Here is an 18,640-nt window from a genome sequence, read left to right as displayed (position 1 = left end):
GAGAGTGTGTGTGTGTGTGTGTGTGTGTGTGTGTGTGTGTGTAGTTGACGCATGGCTGTTAATGGTACTATCCAATGACAGTCAAAATGAACAGAAGGCATATAATGAATCCTCATAGTGATTCATTATGAGGAAAAGTTATTAGACCACAAAGAATCTACACTTCAATATTCCTAAAAAATAAACCGAGTACCCCACTGCCTTGTAGGTGAGGGGGTATAGTTGGCACATGGCAGTTGACAGTCAAAATTCAGAGATGTTCTGAAAACCTATAGAAACCACTCTTTTTATTTGGATACTAGCTGGGCTGGGCACAGAACATCTGCTCCTCTAGTTCTCCGGCCCGCTGCCACTGCCGTTTTCTTCACCCCCACCATTTTTTTGCCCTCACCTGCCGCCATCGTTTTCTCCCTGCCTGCCCGGCTCTGCCATTTTCCTCTTTCCCTGCCAGCAGCTCACTTGTGAACTCTCGCGATAGCTGCTGCGCATGGGATTAGCAATGGGTACGCCTAAGAGAAATATAGGGAGAGCTGCTATCCTGCTCTCTTGTGAAGGCTTGGGTAATTTTGAAAACACAAAACATTTTCTTTAAAAAGCCTCTAAAATTATAAGCAGGAAGACATTAACAGAAACATCTCACACAGTCCCAACAAATTTAAATCCCTGTTACATTTTATCCTGCTAGCTACAGTATGTCTCCATTTTATTCTAAATTGAAAACTCATGTATTGGGGCCATTGGATTGGCTGAAATAATTCATTGTAAAGGGGGCACATTCCTCTAGTTCGCATGCCAGATCCCTTGAAGAGATTACAGCATTAGATTACAAAATTACCAAAATGGTGCATTATTCCAGGAACACTCCCCTCAAGTTTAAATGACAAGTATTAAAATGTTTAGGATTCTTACACTGTATTACACTGTTGTGTACTGCTAACATGTAGGGTCCTGCTGTTTACAAGAAATATTATCCTTTGATATTATTTGATAATATCCAAGTTTACAGGATAGCATATGTTTATATTCTGTTGTTATGCTGTTGTACTGGATCTATTATGGACAACATAGCAAAATATGCAATGGCTCTCATGCAGCACCTTTCTGTTATGGCTGAATACCTTCCTGTTTGTCTTTTTCTGAGTTCTCTGAGTAACAGCATTCCAAGATGTTGCTTACATAGGTTGGTCCTTTCCCCCATTCTTATGAAATCTGCTTTAGGGAAGTACAGACCAGCTTCACACTTTCTTTGGCAGGTCAGGACCACCAAAATGCTTCCTGCTTCAAATGCTTCCATATCGTTTACTACATTAATCTTTCCTCGGTTTTCCATATCGTTTACTGCATTAAGCCCATAAAGTCTGAAGTTGTTGCATTTGAAAATACGTGTCAGGGACCCACATTTGTGCCATCTCTCTAGCTGTTCCACAGCATGTTTGGAGATATACGTCTCCTCTTCATATTTCAACACAACTGAATATAACTGTATTAGCTGGATTCCAGCACTTCATTATATATTGCTAACAAGTAGAACTCTGGGTTGCTGCATAAAGTGTGAATCAATTTCAAGATTTGCTATACTTGCCAGAACTCACTGGTGACATATTATTCTGCCTTAGTCATTCACATATATATATATATATATATATAGAGAGAGAGAGAGAGAGAGAGAGAGAGAGAGAGAGAGAGAGAGAGAGAGAGAGGGAGAGAGCGCACTTAACTTGCACAGAGCATCTGTGCACTAGTACTTGATTGTTCCCCTCACCCCCTGCCACAGCCCCCCTCACCTCAGAGATCTCTCCACTCTCACCTGAGCCGCACTTCTGCTCCTCCTCCATACGGTTGCTTCCATCCCCCTCACCCCTCTTGGTCACTCCTCCATCCCTTTACTCCATCCACCTCACCTCTCTTGGTCATGGCTGCAGCATTGCTGACACCTACTGGCCAAGCTGCAGTCTATCCCCAGAGAACTCCCACCCGAGCCCCTCTCCTGCTCCCCACAGGAGCAGCAGCAGCAGCAGCTAACTGGGCCCTTCCTCACTGCCGCCACCACCATGGCCACTGACAGGCCCGGGCCCATCCCTTGCTTGCCTGCCTGCCTCTGCCAATGGTCTCGGTAGCCCCAAACAGCAGCAGTGGTTGACTGGGCTCTTCTTTGTTGCCAATAGGCGCCGCCATGGCTGCTCATTCCCCTCAGGCTTGGGCCCGTCCCTCACCCTTCCTTCTTTTTCTCTTCCCTTCTTTCCCCCTCTTTCTCTCTTCTCCATTTGCTCTTCCTCTCTTTCTTCCCTCTGCTTCCTCCCCCTCCCTCCCTTCTCTCCCTCTCCCCCTCCCCCTCTCTGAGTTAACAGATCATGTTTCTTCATCTACTTAACACAATGGCAGCCTTCTTCTCCTGAACAACCTCTCTCTTTGCAGACCCCTGGCTACTATGCTGATAGAGAGAGAGAGAGAGAGAGAGAGAGAGAGAGAGAGAGAGAGATTCCTCTCCTCTACAATCAAGAACATCTTCTGACCCTTAACAGTTGCATTCCAACTGACCTTAACCATCACAGGCTCCTCCTCACTATCTGCATATGGAATATCCACTGCCCAATCATTATGGTGCTTCTGCTTGCGAACTCTCACAAGAGCTGCCACACATGGGATTAGCCACGGGTACACCTTAGATAATTATATATAGATACACATTACACATATGTGTGCAAACACACGCACGCCCACACACACATTTGTAAATCACCTTTTAAAGTAAACTTCCCCAAGGCAGCCAAAAAAACAAACAAACCCCAAACAAATATAAAACCACCATTAAGTAACAATACATTTTAAAAAAAGGAAAAAACCCAGGGTAATCATTAAGAGCCAGCATTAAAAGCTATCAGTTGTTAAAGTCTTATGAAATAGAGAGCTCTTATGTGCTCTCTTAAAACCAGGAAGAGTGGAAAGATTTCTCTGGGAAGGGAATTTCACAACTGTGATGCCACGGCCAAGAAGGCCCTGTCTCTAATACCTGCCTGCCAACTAAATCTTAGTAGGTGGCAGACTAGAGAAGCAAATCTTAAGCTTCTCCACTTGGCTCTCATATGGGCCGATGCAGCCCTTATAGCAATCTGGTTTGGACCATTATGAATTGTTTACAGTTAATGCCAGCAATTTAAACTGAAGCCCACACAAACTAGTAATCAATATAGCTGGTATAAAATTGGTGTACAGAAATGAATTAAGCATAATTTAATTTAAGTATAAAATTTGTGAAGGAAAATGAATTAAGCACTGCCAGTGATCTCTGAACTCATGACCTGATTGGGCTACTGTGTACTCTACCACCATTGCTTTTTCTACTTTTTACTTCTGTCCTCCTTTCTTCATCCACCCAGTCAGGCCCCATGGGACGTCTACTGCTAAGCAATTATGCACTGAATGTAGAGTGACATAATTCATGTTACTCTGAGCTCCCCTTATTGTCTGCCATTCCAGATCCAGCTCTGTTTATTTGAAATGTGTACCCTTGATTATAAGCCTACAATCAAGAGGAGCCATGCACACACACATTTTTTTAGCAGTTTGTCTCATAAACTGACCTAAACAACTCCAAAATTGTATTTCAAACTTCAGAACAAACGTGCTAGAAAAATAACCTCTCACTTACGTGGAATACTACAGACTATCTGCCTATCACAACAAGTCAATAGGGATGTGCATAAAACCGGATAGCCCAGTTCAGTTCAAGTCCAGACTCGAACCAGACCTGGCATGTTTGGTTTTGTCACCCCCGAACACCTTCCCACGGTTCGATTCAGGGTGTGTGTGTTGTCAGTTTTTAAAAAATGGTTTAAAAAATAAATTTCACTCACTGCCACCTGGTCTGGGGGATTCGATTTAGCTGTGGCGGGGGGGGGTGTTTCCCAGAAGTTCCTCCTCACCCCGCCAGCCTCCATTATGTGCCATGCAGAGGCCCATTGGGCATGCGTGGCAGCCTCCAAAATGGCCCCTGTCATGGAGTTGAGGCCCAGAATGGGCCGAAAACCGCCCAAACTGGGCAATTTGGCACATAATGGAGACCGGAGAGGAAACGTCTGAAGGAGGCCCCCCCAATGGCCGGCAGTGAGTGAAATTTATTGTTTTAAACTAAAGGAAACAAATTTTAACTCAGAAACCCCCCCCCCCCAAATGGCCAGGTAAGTTCAGTCTGATACCAAACTGGGGTGGTGGTGTTTTGGTTCAATATCAGACCATTGAACCGAACCCTACAAGCCAATAGGGATTGTAAATTAAATTAAGAACCAAATTCAAGATCTTTGTTTTGATAATCAGTGTCTCCTTGCAATGTTTACTTAGTCTGTCAAAGAACTTTACCCTTCTATGTGAGTTAGTGCTTTTTTCTTTCTCACCTACAACATTTCTTTTCTGAAACAATTAAGCCAGCAATTGCAGTTCACAGTACCTCAACTTCAGCTCCTGGTGAATTAGATTAGAGCAAAGTGTGTTTATATAATTACATTTTTAGCGACCCAATTCCAAAGACTCTGGTTGAATTTCAGTATATTTAAAATCTCATAAAGTAGCCAAATACATTTAAGTTAATAAAAGAGAGAAACCAGCCCCGCCCTGCCCCCATTGGCACTAATCCCTGCCACCAAACATCCACCTACATAGGAATTGTACATTCCAGGAAGGCAAATGATACATGAGTAGTAGTCATATCACATTGTTGGAAGCTACTACAGTTTGTTACAAAGAGGTTTAAGTTTTAGCAAGTGCTTAGCGATAGGGTGTTAGAAGTGGGGGCAACCACCAATAATGCTTTTGCATGAATTTGCAGTGTTTTCACTTGCCACACTGACCATATTGTGAAGAGGGTGAATTCGGGTACTCTGAGAGGTCGCAGAGTGCTATATACAATACAGTGACCTCTTAGGTATTTTGGGCTCCAGCCCTTTAGAACTGAATACATGTAACCAACAGCAAAAAACAGCCCCCTCATTTTTCATGGTAGGACGCTCTTAATAAATGTTCCCCAGAATACACCAAATAAAATAACCATTATCAAGCTTTTGCTGCATCACCAGCTGTAAAAGCAGGAATGAAGGGGTTTTTTCTTACTGCTGTTTCTATCTATAGACATTGGGTACAAGCAATAATCTAGATAGATTGTGATCTGTTTTAGAAAAGGGCTTTTACTCCTCTATATTTATTTAACCATTTTTCATTTGAAGAAACAGTTTAAATTAACTTGAAATGAAACTATTCCAACCTTACTCTAATGCACCTAATATATGTACTTCGTATATTAGCACATAATAGAGTGCCGCCTCCTAAAAAAGTAATCTGTCTTGAAACCTCTGCAGAAAATAATCTATTTATAATTAAGAATATTGCATGAAGTCTCCTTTCTTGTTGGTGACACCAGCTCAGCAGTATTTAATTAAACTTCATGTACTTGGGATATATAAGTTCTTGTTGTTTTCATGTCAGCAACTGCACACACAAGCAATGTTTAAATGTGAAATGTGCGTGTTGAACATTTTCCCGTTCATATTGGTTCTGAGATTCTAGCAAATAGGATCCCCCAGTTGCAGGCAAGCATCCTAACTGTAAGTGCTCCATCATACACGTGGCTAAGCTTGCAGGGCATTCCCTGGGCTTGGAGCTCACTGACAGTCACAGAACATGCAGAGGCTTTATCATTCATCTGGGCAAATTGTTCACAGTGTGCAGAACCTGGCATAATGTTAGGCTTTGTGAAAATAAACGCTCTCATGTTTTAAGCATATTTCTAGATCTAGTAATTGCGGAGAAATATGTGAACCATCTGCTTAAATTATGAGAAACTGAACAGGGCCTCAGTCAGGGCATCCAGTGGTTAGGAACATAGAAAGCTGCCTTAAACCAAGTCAGAGCATTGGTCCATCTAGCTCAGTATTGTCTGTTTAGCAAAGGGGACAATTCATGCCTGCTACTACATGACCAGCTCTCAACTGGTTAGAGAGATTAAGGGTTTTCTGCCATGAATGTGTCTCATTCTTCCCCATGGCTTTTAGCCTGTGCCCTTTACCCCCCAGTTGTCTTTTTCACCCCAGATCTAGCCAGAATATCCCCAATTACAGTCTGTGAAAACCTAAATTATGTATATTTTGAATTATTAATTTTAATGTAGAACCTTATATGCAAGGGATACAGATTTATAATGTTCATTGAAGCCTTGTCACAGGGTAATAGTATAGAAGATTCAACCATGGTTTGATTTAAAAGTGGTGCTGGGCATGGAAAAGGAACTTATCATCAGGTTACATGTGGACAGTGTCATGCTTAAATCAGGCCTTTGGCCACTTTGCCTTCCAGGAATTCATCACTCAGATACAGACTTTGCTGGCATGTGAATGCTACACACTGTAGGAACCACAAACCTCATTTAAACATTATGCCAGCCAGAGGTAATTCCACCTAAGTTACATTTGCATACCCAATATCACTTTTAAACTGAGCCGGAGATCTCGCAGTTCTTAATGATCATAAGGAGATAGGGTAAAGAATGGAGTTCAGTAAATTTCTTGGGCTGCAAAGACACAGATATTAAGATGTATATTCAGACATATATTAATACGTATCAGTGTTGCTTTTCAATAACTAGGTGCACTTCAGTCAATCTATGTTCAGCAGATTAATTGCCAGTCTCCTCCCACCCTGTCTCTGAACTTAATATCTTCTCTGGAGTAACTTCTATGTAGGGATGTGCAAAATGTTTCAAGCTCGAAAAGGACCATTTCTAGTGTTTCGAGCTCAAAACAAAACACCCTTCAAATAAAGGGCCTGTTTTGAGCTTGAAACAAAACAACCCTGCTTCTTCTACTTGTAACAAAACGGATTTTATGTTTCATTTCAAGCTCAAAGCGAACTGCCAAATGCTTGAAACGTTTCATTGAAACAGTGCCCAGCTGGCTGTTTCAACAAAACAAACTCAAAACATTTCAAGTGTTTCTAGCAAAATTTGGGGGGGCAGTTTCTCCAGTGACAGCTGGTCTGCCAGTTGGGGTTGGCAGGTAGACCAGGCCTCCAAGGTGGGCTGACGTGCTAAATCTGGAGTGGAGGCCTGATCTACCTGACTCACGCAGTGGGTGGACCAGGCCTCAGTATACCAGCTCTCCCCAGAACAGCAGCCCTCCAAAATGGCTAGAAACACTTGAAATGTTCTGAGTTTTTGTTGAAACAGCTAGCTTGGACACTGTTTCTATGAAACATTTCAAGCCTTTGGCATTTGGCTTTGAGCTCAAAACAAAACACAAAATCCATTTCATGCATACCCTTCTGTGAAAGATCCAAACGTTGGCAGCCACACTGTTCATTTTATATTTATTTATTGTTAAATGTATATACTGCCTTTTATTGTTAAATGTATATACTGCCTTTCATTAAAATAATCCCAAGGTGATTCACACAGAAAAATTTAAAAAACCCTACAAAAATACACAATTGATATATTAAGCTAAAATATAAAAACATGGATCTGACTAAAAAGATTTGAAATACAAACATAAAATATCCACATAAAATACAATATACAAAGAAGCAGCAGTAGAGACAATCATATAAAAGCCTGGGCAAAAAGCCAAGATTTAACATGCTTTCTAAAAACTGTGATGGGAACTGAGAAGCAAATAGCCACTGGGGGAGCATCCCAGAGTCTGGGGGCAGCAACAGAGAAGGCCCTGTCCCGAGTACATGACAGCTGAGCCTCCCTCATTGTCGGCACCCGGAGAAGAGCCCCCTCAGATGAGCTCGTCAAGCAGGTACCCATGACACCTTGAATTGGACCTGGAAACAAACAGTAGCCAGTGCAGCTCTTTCAGAATAGGTGTGAAGTGATCCCAGTGGGCAGCTCCAGATAAAATCCTAGCTGCTGCGTTTTGCACTAACTGCAGTTTCCAAATATTCTTCAAGGGCAGCCACACATAAAGTGCACTACAGCCGTGACGTGACTAAGATCTGCCTTCTTGAGAAGGGGATGCAGCTGGTGCACTAGCCAAAGCCATGCAAAGGCACCCATGGCCACCGCCTCCACCTGAACTTCCAAAAGCAGAGCTGGGCCCAGCAATACCCCCAAGCTGTGTACTTGCTCCTTCAAGAGGAGTGCAACCCCATCTAGAACTGGTAGAATCTCCTCATCCCAATTGCCTCTCTGACCAACATTACCTCCGTCTTGTCTGAATTCAGTCTGAGTTTATTAGCCAGCATCCAACTCATCATGGCCTCCAGCCAATTCAGGACATCCACTGCCTCCCTAGGATCAGGTGACAAGGAGGGATAGAGCTGAGTGTCATCTGAATATTGCTGACAACTCAGTCCAAATCCCCAGATGACCTCTCTCAGCAGTTTCATGTAGATGTTAAACAGTATGGGGGACAGAAATAAACCCTGCGTGACCCCACAGGCCAATGGCCACAAGAGACAAGCAGTAATCCCCCAGCTCCACCTTCCCCCAAGAAAGGACCGGAGCCACTCAGAGGTACTGCTTTGGAGTGTGCTTTGGTACTGCTTTTTACAATTCCCATACTCGAGAGGTGGTCCAGAAGGATACCATGGCCGATGGTGTCGAATGCCACTGAAAGGTCCAGCAGAACACACTTCCCCTCTCTAGTTCCCAGCATAGGTCATCCACTAGAGCAGTGATTCTCAAACTTGGGTCCTCAGGTGTTATTGGACTTCAACTCCCATAATCCCCAACCAAAGGCCACTGAGGCTGGGGATTATGGGAGTTGAAGTCCAATAACACCTGAGGACCCAAGTTTGAGAATCCCTGCACTAGAGCGACCAAGGCAGTTTCAGTCCCATATCTGGCGCAGAAGCCAGATTGAAAAAGGTCTAGATAATCCGTATCATTAGTTGTCCAGCTTGGAGGGATCAAGGGAAGGCTTTTTAATAATGGTCTTACCATCACCTCCTTGAGGCATGATGGCATCCTGCCCTGCCTTTATAATTATAATAATTATTATTATTGATTCAATTTCTATACCACCCTTTCAAAATGGCTCAGGGCGGTTTACACAGAAAAATAGTAAATAAATAAAATGGATCCCTGTCCCCAAAGGGCTCACAGTCTAAAAAGAAACTGTAGGTACTGTGCTGAGGGTGGATTGGTCCAGTTAATGAAGGATTAATAATCACCAACCATCTGTCTATACCCTCCCTGGCAGCTTTTATTAGCCATGAAGGGCAAGGGTCAAGAATGTACAATGTTGCCCACACACTGCCCAGGGTCTTGTCCACATTCTCAGGATGCACCAACTGAAAAGAATCCAACACAATAGGACCAGATGGTACCAGAGACACGTCTGCTGGAACTGCCAAAACTCTGGGATCCAAATCAGCACGGATGCGAGCAACTTTATATGCAAACTGATCACAATGGGCTGTAGATGATTCCCCCCCCCCCCCATTACTTGGGGAAATGTGTGGAGCAATCTCCTTGCTACATGAAACAGCTCTGCTGGTCTGCACTGGGCAGATGCAATGGCGGCAGAGAAAAAACTCCCACTGCCATGGAGTAGTCCCTAAAATGGGCTCTAGTTCATGTCCAGTCGGATGCATCACAACTCTTCCTCCAGCACCGTTCCAGCCATCACCCAAATTGTTTTATCACCCTAAGCTCCGAGGAGAACCAAGGAGCAGAACAAGCCAGAGAAGGCGTTTAGGAGCAACAATGTCAACAGCCCGGGCTGTCTTCATTCTAGAGAGTCACCAGGGCCTCAACAGAGTCACCAGATCTGGACACTGGAAACTCCCCGTGGGCTGTCTGGAAACCGAGTAGATACATAAGCCTCCCCGGGCAGACCATTCTAATCGGTCCACCACCCCTGCAGAGGGCAAACAGTAGGCAAATTAAACCCCACAAAATGATGATCTGTCCATGACAAAGGAGTTATCTCAAACTCCACCACCACCAGGTCATTTACAGGTGAAACTCGGAAAATTAGAATATCATGCAAAAGTCCATTAATTTCAGTAATGCAAATTAAAAGGTGAAACTGATATATGAGACAGACGCATTACATGCAAAGCGAGATAAGTCAAGCCTTAATTTGTTATAATTGTGATGGTCATGGCGTACAGCTCATGAAAACCCCAAATCCACAATCTCAGAAAATTAGAATATTACATGGAACCAAGAAGACAAGGATTGAAGAATAGAACAATATCGGACCTCTGAAAAGTATAAGCATGCATATGTATTCAGTACTTGGTTTGGGCCCCTTTTGCAGCAATTACTGCCTCAATGCGGCGTGGCATGGATGCTATCAGCCTGTGGCACTGATGAGGTATTATGGAAGACCAGGATGCTTCATTAGCGGCCTTCAGCTCTTTTGCATTGTTTGGTCTCATGTCTCTCATCCTTCTCTTGGCAATGCCCCATAGATTCTCTATGGGGTCAGGTCAGGCGAGTTTGCTGGCCAATCAAGCACAGTACACTGTATACTTTTCAGAGGTCCGATACAAGACAAACATTTGTAGCTCTTGGAATTTTTCCCCTCTAGAGCAGGGGTTCTTAATCTGTTTACACCTATGGACCCTCCAGATCCTCAAGTATCATCCATGGATCCCCACCCTGTTTATGTAATGGATTTTCAGAATTTTTAAGAAGTTTCAGAAGGGCCTTAAGACTTCAGTGGGGTCCCAGTGCTGAAGCAGGAGAGAACTGGCATCAAAGCAGCAAATTGCTGAGAGGTAGCTCTGACTCTAAGCCTATCTCATATGCATTGCTGGGAACAGTAGAGCCTTTTACATGCTGGTGTCTCTTGTCAACAGTGAAGGTATAATTAAAATTCAAGAAAAATGAAAGACAAGGCACGGAGGGAGACCAGAGGCGGCCTGGGCTCAGCCTACTGCCGCAGCCCCCCTAGCCCCACCCCCTGCATCCGCATCTGACTTCAGATGCAGCCATGTCTCCTGCCTCTGAGGTCAGACACAGGACGGCATGGTTTAGCTCCCAGATGGGGCTGTGCAGCCCTGTTTGGGAGCTAAACCACACCCTTCATCTGACATCCAACGCGGTAAGAGTGTCTGGGGTGCGAGATGCAGCCCCTAAGGTGGCAGCCCAGGTTCTTGGAACCCATTCACTCAATCGTGGCTCTGCCCCTATAAAAGACAAGCTGTGTTTAATTGCAAGAGATGTTTTCAGGGAAGCTACCTTTTAATTGTATATTTAATTCTTTATAGACCCCATGGCCTCACAGGGGGCCCAGGTTAAGAACCCTTGTTCTAGCGATCTGTCAAAATGCAGGCTTTGGTATCTTATGGGAGTGGAATAGACCTTTAAAAAAATTCATATTGGCTTTCAGTGGCCAAGATAGAGTGGCATAAGACAAGATAGGATTTAATCATTGTAGTTGGGAGTTTTATGATTAACATATCCCAAGTCCTTGGGGTGGGGTGCGGGGGCAATACATAGAATTAAATATATCATGTGTTTTTCACATCACACGGATATAAATTGGACAGTCACACATGTATTAGTTCCTTGACTGGTAAACTCAAAACATGGAAAACACAGCGGCAGTTCACAGAAACATTTCTACACATAGATTAGGAAAATTGTAGTGTGTGAAGGCACCCTGAGACTGCCTCTGTTTAGACTTGTCCTACTGTGATTCCTTGACTCCTTTGGGAGTTCTCTTATCACATGACAGGAAGTGTATCGCTGTGCCAGTGTTCACAGTTGTGGAGACATTTTCCGTACAAGTTGTTTGAGAAACAGAATGGGCCACTGCGCTGTATCCACATTGGGGGATTAGCAACTGCTTGCCTTGGTATGACAGCTTGTGGAAGAGCAGGCCAGTGATGAGAATGTAGCACTCGGGTCAGATAATTGTTAGAATATGATTTCGCGTAGTTGCTGGCAACTTAAAGCTCTGGGGTTTCATCCTAACACATTTTTGCACTCGTTAGCTATGCTTTCACTTAAAGTTTTTAAAGGCAGCTTTCAGAAATTCTTGTGTGCTGTTTAGAAAAGCAACTGGACCAAGTCCTAATAAGGGCATCTTTGTACTATGTGATACAAATAATGCATAAAACCCCTAGCTGGACTGCATTGTTGATGAAATAAGATGCGATCAGGTGTCAAAAACCAATACACTGTGAAATGCTGTTAGACCTGGTTTCAGTAACATGGTTATTAATGGCATGCTAGGAGCATCTGACATTCCTCGGGATCAAAGGCTTCCTCAGAGTTCATATTTCTATCTGAAACAGAACAATGTGTGTGACTGCCCTTCCCCTGTGTGTACTTTCAGAGCCTACAGTTTTACAGCAGGGGCCAGTGACAGCTGAGAACCCCTAGGACTGGTGAGCTAGCTCTCTTCCCTCATTTGGCATGTTTTGCCGTTCTTCCATTTGCGCTGCTTCCTAGGGAAAAGAAATATTACCTTTGGTGCCTGCAGTTTACTGTTGTTTCTATTGCAGTGGGAGAAAAGCAGGCCAAGAGCTACAGCTGCTTCACCTTATCCAAGACCAGAGCCTTCTGCTCAGAATAGCAGGGGTGTGCATGAACTGGATTTTGCATTTTGTTTCGAGTGCAAAACACTTGCACATTGTTTTGTTTTGAGCTCAAAAATGGCCCTTTATTTGAAGGGAGTTTTGTTTCGAGCTCGAAACACTTGAAACAGCCCGTTTTGAGCTCAAAAAACATTTTGCACATCCTTGCAAAATAGAACTTGGTGGGGGTGGGATCTGTTCTGATGCTTCTACTGCTGGATGCTTCCGGGTCCCTCCTGACCCTTCCAATTTGAGCAAAAGGTGAAGAGGATGTGGCAGCATATATTATCTGAGTCCATACAGACAACCAAACTACCCTGAGGCGCAGAGATAGCAGAAGACCTTTTGGTGTGTGAGGTAAAAGGCATTATACTGAACTAAATAATTAGCAGTTTGCTGCGCTGTTATGGTGTGCTGAAATCTGCTGCTTGAGCTGGGCTACTTTTGCTGTGCCTACTAGTAGGACCAGCTCTGCTAGGGTGAACTCTCTCATCCCAGAGTGGCTTGATCATGTGTGACATCCTGCCAAATGGTAAAGAGAGTTTTGCCACCCATCAAGTGCAGATGTGTGGTAGAAAGTAAGTTAGCGAATTATTTATTTATATAGGCTCAGAAACACTGCAGAGGTTGAGATGTAGGGATGAGCCTGAATCATTTCAGCGCGGGGTGCCTTTAAAAGAGAGGAGAGCTGGTCTTGTGATAGCTATGTGGTATCATGTCCCCATAGCTAAGCAGGGCCTGCCCTGGTTGCATATGATGGGAGACTTGATGTGTGAGCACTGATATTCCCCTCAGGGGATGAAGCCGCTCTGGAAAGAGCAGAAAGTTTCAAGTTCCCTCCCTGGCTTCTCCAAGATAGGGCTGAGAGAGATTCCTGCCTGCAACCTTGGAGAAGCCGCTGCCAGTCTGTGAAGACAATACTGAGCTAGATAGACCAATGGTCTGACTCAGTATATGGCAGCTTCCTATGTTCCTAAAAGGAAGCAGGCAGGTCTTACCTGCCCTTCCCTCAAGCCTCCACCACCCCACGGCACCCCACTCTTCTAAGCAAAGCTGCTCCATGGAAGCGGCAGCCCGTACCACTGGCTCCTTTAAAGCCCCTCACTGTGGCGACAGGATGCTGCTCCCAGCATCTCTCTTGCGGTGTCGGCACATGCGTCGATGCCATTTGCATGCCGACACCACGCGAGGAATGCTGAGAGCAGCATCCCGTCGCAGCACTTTAAAGGAGCCAGCGGCACAGGTTGCCACTTTCATGGAGCAGCTTTGCTTAGAAGAGCTCCACATTGGCCAGTGCAAGGTGGCAGAGGTTTGAGGGAGGGGCAGGTAAGACCCCCTGCCTCCTTTTAAAATTGGTTTCATATCTATTTTATATTTGGAGACCAGGTAGCCCTTAAAGCGGCTAATGGATGAAATTGAAAAACATCAGCAATAATAATAATAATAAAACCAGCAATAAAAACAAGACCCAGAAAGAGAGCATGGTGGCCACTTCCATTGCGATACTGATTGGGGCACAGGGAGGGACGCTGCAGCCCCGCATGCTCGCTTTTTACAAGAGTGTTGGCGGCGGCGGGAGCTGCAGGGCAGCAGCTGGCAAGTAGGCAGCACCTCTTAAAGTAACCCCTTAGACTAGGGATGTGTTCCGTGCACATCCCTAATCAGAGTAAATATGCTTTTTTTAAGACTTGAAAGAATTCCTCTCCGCCTATTCTGTATAGCAAGAGTGACATGATAACCCTTACGTGGGAAACTTTGGCTTAAAGGAAAGAAATGTGCTCTGTGTATGCTCATAAGTTCTATCCTCTGACAGTTTTTTACAGTGTAGTTTGTGTGTTTATGTTCTAGTCAGAAACATTAGCAAGCAGCTACCTCTTTGTACCTTGCAGGGCCGGACTGGGGGCACTGAGAGGGTGGTGGAATGTATGTGGGGAGGGGCCAGGTTTTGAGTAGAATGGGTCATTAAGGGTGGGCGTTGGGGCACAGGGGTGGGTGGGGCGCACCGGGTGGGGTGGGTGGGGCGCACTGGGAATGTGCCCTGTTGTCCTAAGGGCAGTCTGAGCCTACTGCTCACAACCAATCGGAAAGAGAGGAGGTGGGTCTCTCCGCACAGGGAGAGGGGGAAAGGGGAGCCGGGCAGCTGGTGCGGGGAGAGCCCAGCGAGTGCAGCAGGGCGCACCAGGCAAGGGTGCACCAGGAAAATGCCCTGCTGCTCGGTGAGCCAGTCCGAGCCTGGTACCTTGTCGTCTAATGAAGTTTAATGCAGAGAAATGCACTCTTTGTATGATCAGAGGTCATACCGTTTATGAATAACTTTTATAGTGTAGTACTTTGTGTTTGTCTTTCTATATATTGCATGACTATTGTAATGACCTTCATTGTATGTTTCTTGCATCAGGTATTGAGAAGTATACAGCCTGTAAACATGGAGGTTACATGCTTAGTATCTAGGTACTAATAGTTTAATGGAATTGGCCAACTTTCATGAGTTATTGTTTGATTCTGATAAACAACCTCCTGTTAAACTTGTGTTAAACTGCTGAACAATATTTGCTGCTGCTTCTTTAAACAATATTTGAAGGGTGAAGAGGAAAAGGCAGAGAGGAGGAGGTCTTTGTTAATGGGTTTCTTTTAATATGAAACTATTGAGAGGGTTTGGTGTTTTGTTTTAAGTTTTTAAAGCCTCTATTGCAGCTTGCATTTTTTTAAAATCTCTCCCAAGAATTTCACATTCAAACAACCCATTTACAAGAGTCAAAAATGGAGACAATGGACTGGAATTTGCTAAGTTTATTAGTTCCATATTTTGAGAACTTGTTTAGAGTGAAATGCATCAGGATGCAAAGAACTGACACCCTTACAAAAGTGGAAACTTCTTTACAAACTTTGGCTTTACAGCTGAAATAAAGGAAGGAAAGGCAGGAGACTGGTTTGTAGGGATGCAGTAGCAGTGTGTGAGTGAGAAACAGGAAACTGTGTGGACAACTGTGCCTCGATTCAGGGAAATGAGTGAACAGGTCAACAAAAAGAGGTCTGCATTACACAGGGATGGTGCGTCCAAATATGAAGGCTCCACTTAGGCATCGTGAGTATGCTTCTGCTAGCTTAGCATCCTCTTCCCACACTTCCCAGCCAGATGCTTCTCTGAAACTCCAGAAACGTTCAACAAGGAAACATCCATCCACTAGCATTATGATGTAGATTGCCTTTGAATATGAAGGTTCTACAGGAGAGAGATCCTGCCTCTGAATATGGAGCTGCACTTAGCATGGGTAAGAGACACTGGTACATTTCTCATAGCCCAGCATCCTCTTTCCCACAGTGCAGTCAATGCTTCTAGAAACGCCAGTGAAGGACAGCAAGGAAACACCACTTCCCATTCCCACACACCTCAACAACTAGTATTCCGATTTAGATTGCCACTGAATATGGAGCTTGTACATCAGAATACTGCCACTGAAATGAAGACTCCACTTAGCCAGCATGGGTAAGAGCCACGATTATCATTCTCCTCTTCCAGTAATATGTGTAATGCCCCTTTAACAGGAACACGAGAAATCTCATAAATCAGCAGCATCCTATTTTCCACACTGTCCAGCCAGATCCTTTGGGGAACCTTCAAAAAAGTGCAAGGAAATACCCCCCTATAATATGGAGGCTTACATCCTTGCTGATGTAAGGCAGATCATGCAGAAATCTGCATGGTCGGTGGGGGGCGGGGTGCAGTTTTAGCCAACTCCCCATTCCCCAGAAGTGCTCCATGCGACCCGGAAGTAGAAACCTCTGAACAAATGCAGGAAGGTAACAATCCCTGCTTCTCACCCCCTGAATAACGTATTAATAGGTAATCTTTCCTGTGAATATAGGAACTCCACTTAATTACTGGAGCCGCTGGTACGCTTCTTAGCCCCGCCACATGCTTGAAGGAAGTTCAAAAAAAGAGCAGCATGGATATACTACCCCGATTCCCACCTATCCACAGCTAGTATTCTGATGTAGGCTGCCTTGGAATGTGGAGCTTGTATGCCAGAGGTGCATTGCCTTTGAATATGCATTTTAATAATGCTTGCATTGTATATCCCCAGCATCAGGTCTTGAGGTATACTGCCTCTGTGAACATGCAAACTGCATTTAGCTAGCTTGACTAATGGCTCTTGGTGTTCCAGAAATTTCTCCAAAGAATTAGCTTTCATTTTCTAATAGATGTGTGGAATTAGTACACTTACCTCAGTTGTTGTTTAACTCCACAAATGACCTCCTGCTAAAGTTGTGTTAACACAATCCTGCATGTTTAACAAAATAATAGAAGTTAACTGGCTTAAGCATCCTAAGCTGCTTTAAAATTTTAGAGCTAAAATTCTAACATACAGACTTACATCTGACTGGCCCAGTGTACTACATTTACCAAAAAAAAAAAAAGATGTCTATCATCCAGTAAAACCTTCAGTTAAACATGCAAGTTAAGGTGCTTACAATTTTCACCCATGCTTGAAACACTATTGACACTTCAATATAAGGTGTGCACCTCAATTTTTGTGCCATGTAAGCTGTAGAGACATTTCACATATATTATACTGCCTTTACAAATCAGGCTGAATGCACTCACACTTTGCCTTGGCTTTTCATCTTAATAGTGGGCTGGGGAAGGGGGATATCTCCAGGTACAAATACATCAGGTGCAGCTTTCCCAATCATTTGTTAGTCTCTTGATGAATTTATGCCTGATGTAGCTGTACCAGGCACAGTGCTTCCCCAATATATTATATTCTTTAGTAAATGTCCAGGCAGAAGTTCAGCAGGTCCACAATCCATCCAAAATCACTTCTACACTCACACAACATAATGTATGAGTTTGTATGTAGTCTCTACATCTAACATGGTGCGAACATTTAGTTGGGCACCTTAACTTGAAATATTCACAGAGCACAAATGAAAACTGTAACATTTATCTTAAAATCAGAAGGGTTTTTATTATTTAATATCTATCTATCTATCTATCTATCTATCTATCTATCTATCTATCTAATTTGTATACCGCCTAAAACGCAAGTCTCTGAGCAGCATATATTACTGAATTGCTATCTAACAATGAGCTCAAAACCTAACTGGGGGGCGGGGGGGGCATTTAAATACTCTCACCCAGTTTTAAGAAGTTTAGCCTTTGGATGCCTTAAATCTATACTGGTGCTACCCAAATTTTATGCAAGGCATTATGATGGTGTGTTTTAATTGCAATATGTTTTCCTGTTGACCCCACTAACCCCATTGGTTTGCAAGCCATTAATAAAAGTTGTGGCTTTTAAAAATACATTTACAGTTGCTCTGGTCTTCCTTCCACTTCCTCCCCAAGAGCTGGTTAGGCTTTTTGGCCTTTTACATTAAAGGTAAGCCTAGGACTGGATCAGAGTATGAGAAGCTTGTTGTTGATTCAACTAGATCAATCCTTGGGCCTGTGACAGACTGGCACATAAAAGGAAATCCTCTTATCTGAATGTCTACTGGCCAGTTACATTAAGTTCCTATCAACCCATAACATTTTTTAAGTCTTCTGCATAGGATGAAAACTATTTGTTTTACTCTTAAAGGTACTTTTTAGACTACAAGTAGATATTCGCTGCAGGTGGATATTTTATCTGCATCATCAGGTTTCAGGCCTGATTTAGAGGGTACGTGTTACAATTCATACCCTTTTTATAATAATATATTTGGGCAATCTGCCAACTACCATACATGGTAAGCATTTACATGCTGTGTGAGCACTCATAGACTTCTTCCCTCTCAGCACACAAGGGTGCCTTTCCTTAATCACATGGAGGAGCAGTTCCTCTACATGCAGTCCAAATCCTAATTTTGGGGGGAATGGCATGGGTGCTCAAAACACACACCTTATCGAATGTTTTCAGGCTAGTGGACAAAGTATTGTCCAAGCAGGTCCCCTAGTCAGGCTTTGATAAGCACGTATGTCTGGAAGTAAGTCCAATTGAATCTTCTGGGACTTATTTCTAAGCAATGCTTTAGAACCAAGCTGCAAGTGATACAGACACCTGAGCCTAGTACAGTAATAATATGGATGTTCCTAGTTTTGTTCTACTCTTCTAATTTAATGTGCCAGGGA

At 43.7% G+C, this 18,640-nt stretch overlaps 1 protein-coding gene across 21 annotated transcripts in view; it reads left to right on the top strand.

Annotated features, from left to right (window-relative positions):
- FOXP2 (forkhead box P2) overlaps positions 1-18,640 on the top strand; it is a 727,796-nt gene that overhangs the window by 700,566 nt on the left and 8,590 nt on the right. For 19 of the 21 annotated variants that reach the window (XM_053252207.1, XM_053252200.1, XM_053252214.1 and 16 more), the window contains one exon: positions 15,848-16,012. The exons of the other annotated variants lie outside the window; for them this stretch is intronic. In XM_053252207.1, coding sequence (XP_053108182.1) covers positions 15,848-16,012 — 165 coding nt within the window. The remainder of the gene's footprint in view (positions 1-15,847; positions 16,013-18,640) is intronic. 21 annotated transcript variants of the gene reach the window in all.

Source organism: Hemicordylus capensis, chromosome 5, assembly GCF_027244095.1.
Source record: "Hemicordylus capensis ecotype Gifberg chromosome 5, rHemCap1.1.pri, whole genome shotgun sequence".
Taxonomy (NCBI): Eukaryota; Metazoa; Chordata; class Lepidosauria; order Squamata; family Cordylidae; genus Hemicordylus; species Hemicordylus capensis.
Note: the sequence above shows the minus strand (reverse complement) of the source record. Positions and strands in the feature narration are given on the sequence as shown.